This window comes from Lynx canadensis, chromosome B4 (genome assembly GCF_007474595.2).
Source record: "Lynx canadensis isolate LIC74 chromosome B4, mLynCan4.pri.v2, whole genome shotgun sequence".
Classification (NCBI taxonomy): Eukaryota; Metazoa; Chordata; class Mammalia; order Carnivora; family Felidae; genus Lynx; species Lynx canadensis.
Window position 1 is genome coordinate 69,429,214 of NC_044309.1, and position 12,681 is coordinate 69,441,894.

At 41.2% G+C, this 12,681-nt stretch overlaps 1 protein-coding gene across 4 annotated transcripts in view; it reads right to left on the minus strand.

The window, feature by feature from the left end:
• Positions 1-3,183: 3,183 nt before the first annotated feature.
• The window catches only part of PRICKLE1 (prickle planar cell polarity protein 1), a 112,032-nt gene continuing 102,534 nt past the window's right edge, over positions 3,184-12,681 (minus strand). For all 4 annotated transcript variants that reach the window (XM_030322347.1, XM_030322345.1, XM_030322346.1 and 1 more), the window contains exons 3-8: positions 11,722-11,835; positions 10,936-11,073; positions 10,153-10,356; positions 8,669-8,855; positions 6,896-7,756; positions 3,184-5,049 (exon numbers count right to left, since the gene is read on the minus strand). In XM_030322347.1, the coding sequence (XP_030178207.1) occupies positions 4,187-5,049; positions 6,896-7,756; positions 8,669-8,855; positions 10,153-10,356; positions 10,936-11,073; positions 11,722-11,835 (2,367 nt within the window). In that variant the 3' untranslated portion in view covers positions 3,184-4,186. The remainder of the gene's footprint in view (positions 5,050-6,895; positions 7,757-8,668; positions 8,856-10,152; positions 10,357-10,935; positions 11,074-11,721; positions 11,836-12,681) is intronic.

The following is a 12,681-nucleotide window of genomic DNA, read 5'->3' on the forward strand; positions in this document are numbered from 1 at the left end:
AACTGGCTTCATATTCTTAAATGGTTGTTTGGAATCAAATGCTTTCAGAGAATGGGCTACAAGTTACGTCTAAAGTTGACATAACAGCACCTTGTGCACACACAGCAGTAAAGAGATGTGAATTTCCTTTGCCAAAAGAAAAGCTGAGGCTAAAATTGATACCTAAAATGGGAATACTTCACCAACTAGCTGGTTCTCTTCAAAAATAAGGAATCAGCTCAAGTCCTGCGGCCAAGTCTATATATACCCAATGTTTTTGTTCCATACAGGTTTCCCAAACCATTTTGTGAAAGCTACAGTTAAACTTCACTCCCCTAGTGAAGTTTATGATTCTGTGACCTTGGAAAAATTTGAGCTTAGAAGTGCAAAATTCAGTTGCTCCTGCTCATTTATCCTTGGCCCAGTTTACCTGGGAACCTTCCCAATGTGTTAGCAGAAAACCCCTGTGACTGCACAAGCACACCTCCCGTTTTAGATCACTCCAAAGAATGGCTAGCAAATGGAACCAGGCAATTAACAACTTTCTCATTTGACTAAAAAGAATTTTTATCATAATTGTGTTACCAGCATTGAATTGGTAATGAGGCTCTTAGAATTTTATCTCAGTTTTTCTCCTTTGTGCATCAAAAAAGGTCACAAGTATTTCTGTAAATAGTAATTAGTTGTGCCTTTCCTCATTAGCTCTGAGGAATGGGGAATCACCTTCAGGCTGCAGAATAGAGAACCCATGCACTGGAGATTTGCCAATGGCAGGCTCACTTTGTTCAAAGTGTTTCAGAAATGTTTGAATTTGTCGCTAGCATTTAGAAGCCGGGAGATTTGGCAAATGTTTAAATTCCTGGTTTCTAAGAATGTGAAGGGAGGTCCAGCAACACTCGTTCTCCTTTCCATGGCAGTAGTCAAGTGTCCATTAGAAAAGAAGAGCTCAAGAAACCAAAGTATGCCCACGCTGTGTTAATAATACCTCTGCTAAAATCCTTGGGGCACTCCTGAAATTTATCCACACCAATACTTTCAGGACCCATCACCCAAGAACCAGCTGGGCAGGGACATGTGCCATCCCTGGAAATCTAGCAGCCTTGGGTGCCCGTTCCAGTTTTACTACTATTTTAGGAAGGCCCATGATTTGTATCTAAGAGGGCTAGACAGCAAGTGATAACTCCTTTTACTTCTGGTGCGTTTTATTTAACTCAGGAACTAGAAGGCAGAGCAAAAAGTATAGCAGATGCATACACAAAATGAATCTTCTTCTTTTAATCAGAGCCGAAAGGAGTCCCCATTGACATTTTACTCTGTGCCCCTTCGTGGGCTTTAAGCAAAATGTTCAATTTGCTCTGAAGTGAGGAAAATGCAACAGTTAAGGGTTCTGTCTCACAGGTGTAGAGATTAGAGACAGTGTTTTAACATTTGATATTTATCTTGAGACCCACCTGACCAGATACTTTGCACTCTTGTTAACCAAATCTGTGAATACCTGTTAGCAACTATATGCTTCATTTTCTTGCCTAATTCTTCACAGAACTGCAAGGCAGTTCTTTTCCTTCCTTTGTAGCTAGTTTTGTTTTTTGCCACTAACCAAGAGTTAAAAGCTTTAAAGGTTATGCATTTCCTTAAGCCTTTAGCAATCTACATGACCCTCTGTTGCCAGAAGCAAAAGGAACTAATCTTTTGAGAATGACTTGAAAACTACTGAGGACAGCGACTTCGGTTCATACCTACATTTCTCCAGACTATGTATCAGTGTTTACTATTTATTATTCGTCTTTTCTAAACAACACATCACAGCAGTCTTTTCTAAAAGGATGCCCACTGTGGCAGCTCAGGTTCTGAAAAGGTCTTCAAAAGCAAGAAATTTGCTAATTGGTTATGTGAGATTGTGATGGAACAAGCACCCTTGTACATTGTTAGTGTAAATGTTGATCAGGCAGATTTCTTTTGGAGGAAAAGAAACTATAAATGCGTCACTTCTGTCCCAGGAATTATGCTGCTCAGAATTTATGTGCATATATGCCAATGCAGGATAAGGTTATCCATGAGGAAATTCAAGTCCATGGTTAAGTCAATTATGGTGTATTATACCATCACTGAAAAGAATGAGGTAGACCTATTTGTGCTAATGTGGAAGTCCACACACAAAGTGAAAAAAGCAAATCTAAGCATGCATGTATAGTTTGCTACCATGTTTAAAACATTTACATAAATATGCTTTGAACATCTGAAAGACACTAGAAATGATTAATAGTGGTTACTTCTGGGGAGGGACCTGATGGACTGGAGATGAAGAGTGAAAAGAGATACGCCACTATCTTTTGAGTTAGTGTGTGTGTGTGTGTGTGTGTGTGTTTTGATTTTTGTTAGCATGTGCATGCATCTCCTTTTCACTATGTTTTTTAAAATGAACCAGACCACGGAAATAATGACACACTTGTTGAGTAAGTGGCTCTCTCCCCAATTGTGTGTTTCTGAAGGTTCTCTGTCCATCCCACGTACACAGCCCTGCCCTCTCCAGGGATGGGTGTAGGGGATGCTAGACTACTCGTTTATCTCTTGGATTCACATCCCCCTTCCCCAAGGCCTAACAGCTTTTCCCTATTCCAGTAAACATGGACAGCTTTGCCTCTAGGCCTCAAGTTCTATTTCCCACTTACTAGTAGGAACAAGGGAATCTGTAGGAGTCAAATGGTGGCCTGTTAATGGTATAAGAATGGGCAGTCATGCCTGAACAGGGGAGCTAAACAGAAATTACCTGGGTATGTTTGAAAATATCTGTGTTCAGAAAGGTAGTTTGTTATTTATTAATAAGCATTTATTAAATACCTTCCTATAGGTCCAAGGTACCACTAGGACCTTACTTAGGACTGAAACGTATATGCAAGAATTGCACATAAAATATCAGCTCATTAGTTCAAATTCAAGATCATTGTTCCTTGAAACAGAACCTCATATAAACTTGAAGTAGTCAGTGGCACAGCATCCTCTAAAGATTTTAAAAGAAAAAGGCCAACAAGTTAGCTGGAAAGGAAAGGAATAGCCTCTCTTCAAATACTAAATCTACAAAGTCCTCTGCCTCTAAAGCAGATCCTTGTAGTTTTGGTCTCTTCCCAGGAAATAATCACCACTCTGTTGAAAATGGGAAAGGCACCCCCTACCATCCCCAAGGGGGGGAAAAAAAACATTCACCCAAACAGCTTCTACTTGTTTTTACCATATATTCCAGGGATATGTATGGGGTTTTTTTTTGTTTGTTTTTACATTTATACAGTTTACATTGCTTGACCCATAAATAGCACTCGTAAGATTAATAGGGCCATAGTTTTAAAGAGTATTTACATAGCCCCACCATGCATACAGAGCCTTTTTAATATTGAAAAAATCAAAAAATTTGAACTTTCCATCACTAGCAATATAAATTTGGCCATCTAAGCTTATAAACCCTGACTAAAATACAAGCAATCATTTCATCCATAAATGCTGTTTCTGGTTCTCCAACAAATCTAGCACTGCAGTGTAACAAATGTCTTGCAATTCAGGGATATAAAAATAATCAGCTTTAAAATCTGAACTGTACAGTATGTACATTAATATTTGCACCGTTAAATTAGGAATACACTTAAGTCTATGAAATACTACATTATAAATAGCAACGTCTTTTTCAATCTGGAGCTGGAGCTAATACAATGCAGCGTTTACCTGGCTAACTGAAAGGGGACGAGGTGGCCTCACACTATGGGATCCACAGTATTGGCTGGGTCAGCGTGACTACGTGCATGCCGCACAACAAGACAGACTGATCAGGACCTGGGCCAACCTGGTGTAGACAAAGGACACACACTATCACTTTACAAAGGTGGCGGGAGTTCTCCATTGTCTAAAATCAACACCCCCGTCCATTCACCTCCTGACAGTCTCTTGAGGATTCTCTTGAGGATTGGAGACCAAAACCGCTACATAGGGCTGTAATGCACCTGACAGGCACAAGATGTGGCATCAACCTGGCACCATCCAAGGAGGGCAAACTGGAGAAATCACACCTTCCAAAGGTTAATCTGACACTGTAAACAGCAGCAGGGGTCTCATTTACATGGGCAAAGCACTTCAAACTATTTTAGCAACTTTCCTATGAAGAAAAAAGATAGGATTCAAGATGGTTAATGGCAGTTTAAACATGATCCCCACAGCTACTAGGTTAAGAAATAATACAGTTTTTGCCCTTGTGTCCCTTTTTCTTCTTGGATTTAGTTGTCCTCTGACCAAACTGAGGAGTGGGGAGTGCAGAAGTTGGGCTCGAAAGGTCATCTGTATAGTAGGCGTATCTCTGTGGCCGGGGTTGAGGAATTGGTTGTCCAAGAAAATATCCTTCTTCTTCTGAGTCGGAGGAGGAGGAGGTGGAGGAGCACCAGGAATCATCGTCCTCACCGTAGAGTCCCAGAAACCTAGGCACTCCTGGGTTCTGCAGTGCGTAATCGGAGGTGGCATGGGCGTACTGTCCATACAGATCAGCATTCTGGATGTATGCTTGGATTTCCCGGGCACTTTTATTCTGTATAAATTTCTCGTAGTTATCAGGGGTGTAAAGCCGCAGTCTGTCCTTGGGAGAGTATTTTCTTTCTGTGACCAGATTCAGGGCATTGTCAGAGCGGGACTTCCTACTTCTCCTGCGGCGATGGTGATGAGACCGGGATCCCCTCTCTTCAAAATGGTAGACCCGTCTTCGAGTCCTTTCACTCATCGGAGGCTGCCGGATTTCAATGTTGTCATAGTTTCCATTGTCAATGACGTCATCTGAAAACTTGACCTGCTGTGGTCTGGATTGAGACTTGGATCTTCTCAGTACTGGCAGATGTACTACTGGTTTCTCCTCAGGCATGATTTTTTCTGGACACAACTCTGAACTTAGACTCTTCAAGGACTCTGCGCTCCTGTGCAACATGGAAGAGTTCAAAGTCCCCATATTGCTCATTTTCTCACAATCTTCTGCCTCCATTTCCTCAAAGTTTTGCAGGGAATATAATGAGGGTCTTGGCTTGCTTTCTCCATCCACTGAAGCCCCTAGAAGAAAAGTCAAGACAAAATGTGATCTGACAATTACTACACACAAGCTACTGAAAGGAAACATCTCAAAGAAAATTCTCCCAAGTGTCAATGTTTGATTAACACCCACTAGGTAAAACCAACATGCACTTGAGAAGGTTTGACTTTTATCATCGATACAGGGGGCATAGCCTCTTACAAGCCCAGCTCTTTTGTGGCCAGACATTAGTTATAGCACATGTCACGAGCAGCAAACATTTTAAAACTTCTCCACATGTAGAACGTGACACACAGAAGCTTCTGCCTCGTGATACATTAAAGCCAGACTACTTCACTTGAACATCTCTCAAATCAATCCCTTCCTTTGCATCCACATGGCTGCAGTTATGATCCTTTTATACCTAGCTTAGTGGTCAGCAAACCACAGCCCAAGGGCCACATCTGGCCCACAGCCTATTTGTGGATAAAGTTTCACTGGAACACAGCCACACCTATTCACTTACACATGGTCTATCATTGCTTTCTGCAGTGACAGAGTTGAATGGCTGCAACAGAGACTGTATGATCTAAAAAGTGCTATCTAGCCCTTTACAGGAGAAGTTTGCCAAGCCCTGACACCTAGATCATCAGATCCAGTCTTCTTCCCCCTTTACCTCTGTAACATATGCCACTCTCAGATTAATTTTACTTTAATAAAGCTCTTCTCAAAACGGATATTGCTCTCCTTTTTTAATAGGGCCCAGGCAAGTCAAAACAATATAACCCAGCAGAGTGTAAGTGACTAGGGCATGGTACAGACTATTGTCACCTAGAGACTACATAACTTCCTACTTTCTAGAGGGAGCCTGTTTCTCAGCCCATTATTGTCAAGGAATGTCAGCCCTAACACTTTGTGTACCCAATGAGGTCTGTTTTTGATACTAAGTGTTAAAACACAGAGCCCAGCAAACAGGATATGCTTAATTCAGTCCCACCCACATTCTTCAACTCCCCTTTATTGTTGGCCTGCCTCATCTTTGACAAGTCCAACAGAAACTAGGAGGGTAGCTAGCTGTCTTAATTCCTTCTTGCCAGGGTTATTTCTGGCACAGGGCAGCCAGTAAAGCCTTTCCTGCCTATATTACAGTAACATAACCTTTATGAAAGGACTGAATATTATCAGTTGGACTATAAAACTAGCCACAGCCTTTGCTAGCCACGGACCAGTAATATTTCTGTGTTCAAAGACTTAACGCAAATGTGAGATTCAGGAGGGGGTGGGTTCCAGACTCAGTCGTGCCTTTAAAAACCTATGTAAAGTCAGGCATTTAACCTCTTGGTGATTTAAGTTTCCTCATGTGTAACACATACTAAGTAATACCCACTTGATACAGCTCAGGATCATTTTAAGGATAAAATGTAGATAACTGATACGAATATGCTTTGAAAACATTAAAGTGAAATTATTTTTTAATCTGCATAAAAAACATTCAGCTATTTTTGAGCTATCTGTTGCCAGTGGGCAATTCAGAAAAATATAAAAGATGCCATGAGCTTATAAAGCACACATGCTGATTTTAGCATCTTGAAATTCCTACAGCAAATCTTAAGAGCACAGGATCTTTCAGACACAGATGCAGACTCCATTATCCACATAAATCAATTTCCTCCTCTTTAAAATAAGGATAATACCTATTCAAGAAGCTTCTATTAAACACGTATGCTCACGTTTATTTTGTTAGCGTTTGGCGTTCGATGTAAACTTCTTCCTCCCCTTGGTCTACAGTTTTTTGTAACATGGGCCCTACTGCTGAACTGTAGTTTGTAGAATAAATTTTTTAGTGGCTCTTTTTTCCAAAAACCCCATAATCCCTAGATTGCGTACCTGTGATATTAGATAAAGCCAAAGAATCCATAGAATCTCGAACACTTTGCTCTGGTTTCAAGTCTGACAAACACTCCAGGGAATCTTCATACCAGTGTGTTTGATCGTGATTATAGCCTGAAGCCCCATGGTCCAGATCCAATTCCTGGAGCCTTCTACTGCTTGCAGGGCCTGGGTGGCTGCCATAAGCAGAATCGCCCAGTCCATCTTGTGACTGTGCCCAATACATATCAGACTGGTATTTTTTACTTGCAAGGCTCTGGTTATTTTGCTTTAACTCAGTCTTATTTTTAACCATGTTATCAGATATCCAGTGCTCACTGGCTCGTATATCTAGCTCACTGGGCGGCTGCTGAAAGAGGCTTTTATCACCAAACTTGAGGAGGAGCTGCGTCATATAATCTTCATGCTCAGCCCATTCTTCAGGGTCTTCTGGGGTTTCGTGCTCCACTCTGCCTTTCCAAAATTCTTCATTGACGAAACCTCCCTGCCTGGCGAGACTCAGATCCTCCAATTTCCGAGAAAGGGTGTCATCAGCATTGCCTGATAGGCCAGGAAACTTGTAGTTTAGAGCAGGCGACAAAAGAAGAGACTGTCTACACTGATCTGCTGACCGACTGCTCTTGCCCATCCGGACACTTCTTCTAGAGTCTCTTGATCGAGCTGACTGAAATGCAGAGTCAGAAGAATCAGAGGCATGGACGTCTTCACCAAGGCTGCATGTTTTCGAGCAATAAATCTGACCTTGTTTGGGAAGGAACGGACACCCCAACAAAGAAGCTTTACACTGGGCACAAGAAAAGCAGGCTTCTGTAGCATGCCAGTGCTGCCCATCATAGGTCATCTGTGCATGGTCGACACCTGTTTTGAAGAAGGACAGAGTAGGAGGTTACAGTTCAATCTTGAAATAAAGGAAGAAAAAGACAAGAATGTTTGTATGGGGGAACTCTAAAAGGTGATGGCAATGTCTGTATCTTGAAAGGGCTGTGGGTCACACATGTACAGTTAATTGTCATTATTCACAAATCCCATATTTTTGAATTTGCCATAATTTTTTAATTTGCCTACTTGCTAAAATGTATCTATACCCGCAGAATCAATACTTGCAGAGCTTTCAGGGTTATTTGCTGACAGGTGCAGAATGATGAAAAATTTGAGTCAACTGATGTGCCATGTTCCCAAGCTGAGGTCAAACAACCGACGCTCTGTCGTTTGTCTCTGCGCTCATACTATAACAGCTAACAGAGCCATGGTCGATTTATTATGAAGTTTTCTTTGCATTTTTGGGCTTTGTGTTGATTCCGCTGTTTAAAAGGGCTCCCAAGCATAGTGCTGAAGTGCTGTATACTGTCCCTAAGCTCAAGAAGGCTGTGATGTGCCGTATAGAGCACGTAAGTGTGTTAGATCTAGCAGCGTCATTCAGGCATGAGCTACAGTGCTCTTGGCTACAAGTTCAATATTAGTGAATCAGTATACACTAAATAAGGTGTGTTTAAACTAAGACATACAGGAAACAAGATTATCTGTTGAGCAGTTCATGAAAATGTGACCAGAGCCTTGCAGGACCCCAACCCTGACTGTCCCCGAGGAGCAATGGTCCAGTAACTCAGGCAACTTTATAGAACACAACCATCGCAAATAATGACAGCTGACTACATATCCATTGTCAAAACTCCTCAAACTAAAACATTTAAGATCTGTACATGCCCCTGTAAGTTCTACAAAACAAACCCACACAGAGACTGGACAATCATAGGCCGGCTACGCACTTACCGATGTGCTCCCCACAGGTCTCACAGTACTCTGCATAGAGAGACTCAAAACAGCCGCAGCAGAATGGGCGGCCATCCTTCATGATGTATCTCTGTCCCCCCAGGACCGTTTCACACTCAAGGCAGCAGAAGTGTTTCATGTGCCAATGGCGACCCTCAGCTTCTGTGCACTCATCAGCAAAAATTATCTTTAAAAAGAAATGGGATGAAAAGATCATGGTGAGCTCTTCTAGAGGCCAATTAACTGCATGTTTTCTGGACAACTGACAGACACTGGCTCTTAAAGAAATCACTTAACTAGCTAACCTTGGTTCTTATAGCCTCAGGCTCACATCTTACTTGATTTAGATATGAAATAAAAGCATGAATTGAAAATGTTGAAAAAGAGAAACTCAGTGCTTGCTTAAACTTAAAACAAAAAACAGATTTTTACGTAGGAGATCATTCATTTGGTCATATTTTTGCTCTCCAGTCACACTTTGTTGGCATAATCTGGCAAAGAATACATTAACATTGAAATAATTTAGCAGTCTGTATTTTGATACTAAACTCATAAAAATGTCTGCAGAATCAGCAGTTACAGCTATCCAGATGCTGTGCTGTGTGAACAGCACGTGTAGATAATGTTTCTTTTGACCCGGTGGTCATCTCCAGATTAAAGACTTTATTTTTTATAATTTTGGTTTCAAAGAAATTTCAAATTGCATATTATTGAAAAAAACTAAAAACATAAATGTATAAAAGTAAGCACTGAAAGTTAACTGTCACTGATTGAAAGAGACTGAGGAGATACAGAATAAATGCAATAAGGTACCCTGGATTCGATCTTGGAATAGAAAAGAGACACTAGCAGAAAAACTGGAAATCTAAATAAAGTCTGTAGTTAATGGTATTATGCCAATGTCAATTTCTTAGTTTTGATGCATATACCATGGCTAGGTAGGATGTTAACAATAAGGGAAGCTGGGAGAGGGTCTACAGAACTCTCTGTCATCTCTTCAAGTCTTCTGTAAATCTAAAATTACTTTAAAATAAAAAGCTTAAAAAAAATTCCTTTCACACCACCATCCCTTCCCACATGCCCCAGGGGTAACCACTGTTAACTCAGTGTATGTCTTTCCATACTAGTTCTGAGTGTATACAGATATATACACAATCTCAACTTACTCTCCCTTTATTTAACAAAAAGAAGATTATCTACTACTTAATATTCTTGCAACTGGTTTTCTTCTCCCACAATCCATCAAGGACATCCTACTTATCAATGCACAAACACACCTGCTGCCTTCTCTTTATTAGCTGCATATTATTCCATTATATGAATGTACAAGATTATCTTAAAAAATATCTAAACAGCAAAAGCAGGAGATATTTATATTTTGCTTAGATGTGAACAGTGGAATACTGGCTTACTAGAAGCTTATTTTTTCCAGTGTTAAGGGATAAATTTTTTTTTTTTTTTTTTTTTTTTTTTTTTTTTTTTACCTCATCACATGCTGAACACCGTGGTTTGAGCAGTTCAGCATGGTGCCTGCCACAGTGAATTTTTCCATCCTGATAAAAATAGATGAGGTCGACCAGCAGCTCGTTGCACGTGTAGCAGACAAAACAGGAAGGGTGCCAGCACACTCCAGGGCCCGCACGAGAGGCAAACACTGCAATTTCACCTCCATTTATCTTCAACCCACACTAAAAACAAAAGGATTTGAAATTTAGATGATCCTTCTTTAAGAACTGGATGCTCAGCCTTTCCTACTTTACACTAAATTCCATTTTGTCAAGAAAGCTTTTATTTGTGGCCCCTCCTGTTAGTGATTAAATAGCTCTTTAATGCTGGATTATTTCTGATTCTTAACTGGAATGAACATGCCTCAGATATACTACCACACTAGACTGTTTCTAAGAATGGTTTCATCCAACTCACATGAAGAGTCCTTTTCCTGAGCCAGCCTCCTATTGGATACATTTCCTACTCTGAGCCAGGAAGTGTCTGAACGTCTTCATTCTGTTTCTGCAGTTTTGAACAGTGGGTGTACCCCAGCACCTCTCTCCATGCCCAGATTTCACCCGATGTTTACACAAGGGCAGACTGACTCCCCCTGTCAGTTATAAACATTAATGTCCACTTAATAAAAAGCTAGGCTGCCTTTTATGTTTTGGAGGCTTTTAGGGCCCACACCTGTGCTGGCCCGGTCACCTACCCCCCCCCCAACCATACTACATCCATGTCACTACCACGAGCTACTACTCATCCTTGGAAAGTGCTACCTGTTCGCACACGGCGTGCATCACTGCTCTGGACAAAAGTTTAATCGTTCCTCTTCCTAGTGCTTCTTTCTTCCTTTGAGCACTGAACACCTGCAATTCTTTCTTCTCCTCTTCACTCAGCGACTGGCAATACCGCACCTTCAGAGAGAAGAAAACAGAAGCACCACCCTGGAGCACCCAGTCTCCCTCACCAATTCAGTATTTCCAGGGTTAGAGTTTCGGCAAAGAGCAAGTTTAACTGGCCTGCCCCATAAATCCCCAATTTAAAAATGGCACTGTACCTTTAAAATGACATCAAATCTTATAGCCTCTCCAACAAAAGGGAAATGCAATTTGAAGGATCTTTTTTTAAAAAAAATAAGGAGTGTTTAAACTTTTATCAGAGACACTTAAAAAAACTGGAAGACATTAACCTTTCTACGAAAGGTTTAAACTTGTTAATTGCCACTTTCACTCTCCATTCTACAGGCACTCAACTGCAGGGCCAGCCCTAACTACCAGAAAGCACTGACTCTAGATGAAGGGGCAGGGAAATCTCAGGAATTTATAGGTTCCTGATAAGTGGTGGGTGGCTGCAAACACTATAAAAAAACAACTTGTTGTTAAGTTTATTGCACTGACACCCTTTTCTCTCTCAAAGAATGGAAAGCTGTATTCTCAAGGCAAATTTTAACTGAAGAAAGGCAAAAGAGCCCTGGCCAGTGAGGAGGTAGGGTTTATGAGAGGCAGCTCAATGTTTAGGGTGTATTTTTTTTCTTTAAATTAGGCTGCTTCCTCTTATTTTACCTCATTATCATGTGGCGGCAACTGGTACAAGAGCTGTTTAATTCGATGTTTCTCTCCAGGGCTGTTAACATAAGGAACCTTTTCCTCTGGTAAGCAAGCAAAGTAGAGCTGGATCTGGGTAAGAGATGAAAAACAAGGACATCAGCATACCGGAAGTGAACATCTTAGCTTACATTCCATCTTAGAAAGTTACCTTTCCCTTTAGGTACAGGGTTTGGCCTCTTGTAGCTAATGAGAAGACCAGCTGAGCCAACTCAGCAGAACTGCAAATCTTCAGATAGCTAGCATCCAGCTGCTAAATTGCTCTTCAGGAATGTAATTTGTAGTGACAATTAGGGGCATCATAAATTATGCACCATAAAATGTGCACACTTAATGCTACTATTCCTCAGCCTATCTCCCTAGGGTCAGCCAAGAAAGAATGCCGGGTGAGTGCTGCATATGACCACACAGGCTGTGTGACGCCGCCCAAAACCCAGACACTACACAAGCACACTCAATTTGCTCTCTGAATTTTACACGTCACAAAGACAAAAGCTGTTTTGTTAAACTGTGTAAACTCTCCCTTATCAGGTTCTCTCAAGCATCAGCTTTCTTTGCTTCCATGGGTGTTATTTTCTAAATACCCGGAGTCCGTTTCCCCACGGAAACTGGAGGGGGGCCATACTGAGCTGTACTGAGGTCACTTTGAAAGGAGAACTCCATTTCTGTTTTGTTTTGTTTTTTTTTCCCCATGGTATTTCAAGGAATATCCCTTAATGCATGTAGAGTACTTTGCAGTGCTGAGAATCAAGGTGGTTCGAGGGGAAAAGATCAGGGAACTAGGGGCTTGTCTGCTTCAGTTTATCTTTCTATCACATAAAACCTACCCAATCGTAAGCTGAAAGAAGGGGTTTTCTGCTAGTAAGTAGTCAAAATATTGCTTTCCTAACCAGTGTGCCAGCACACCACCCTCCCTCC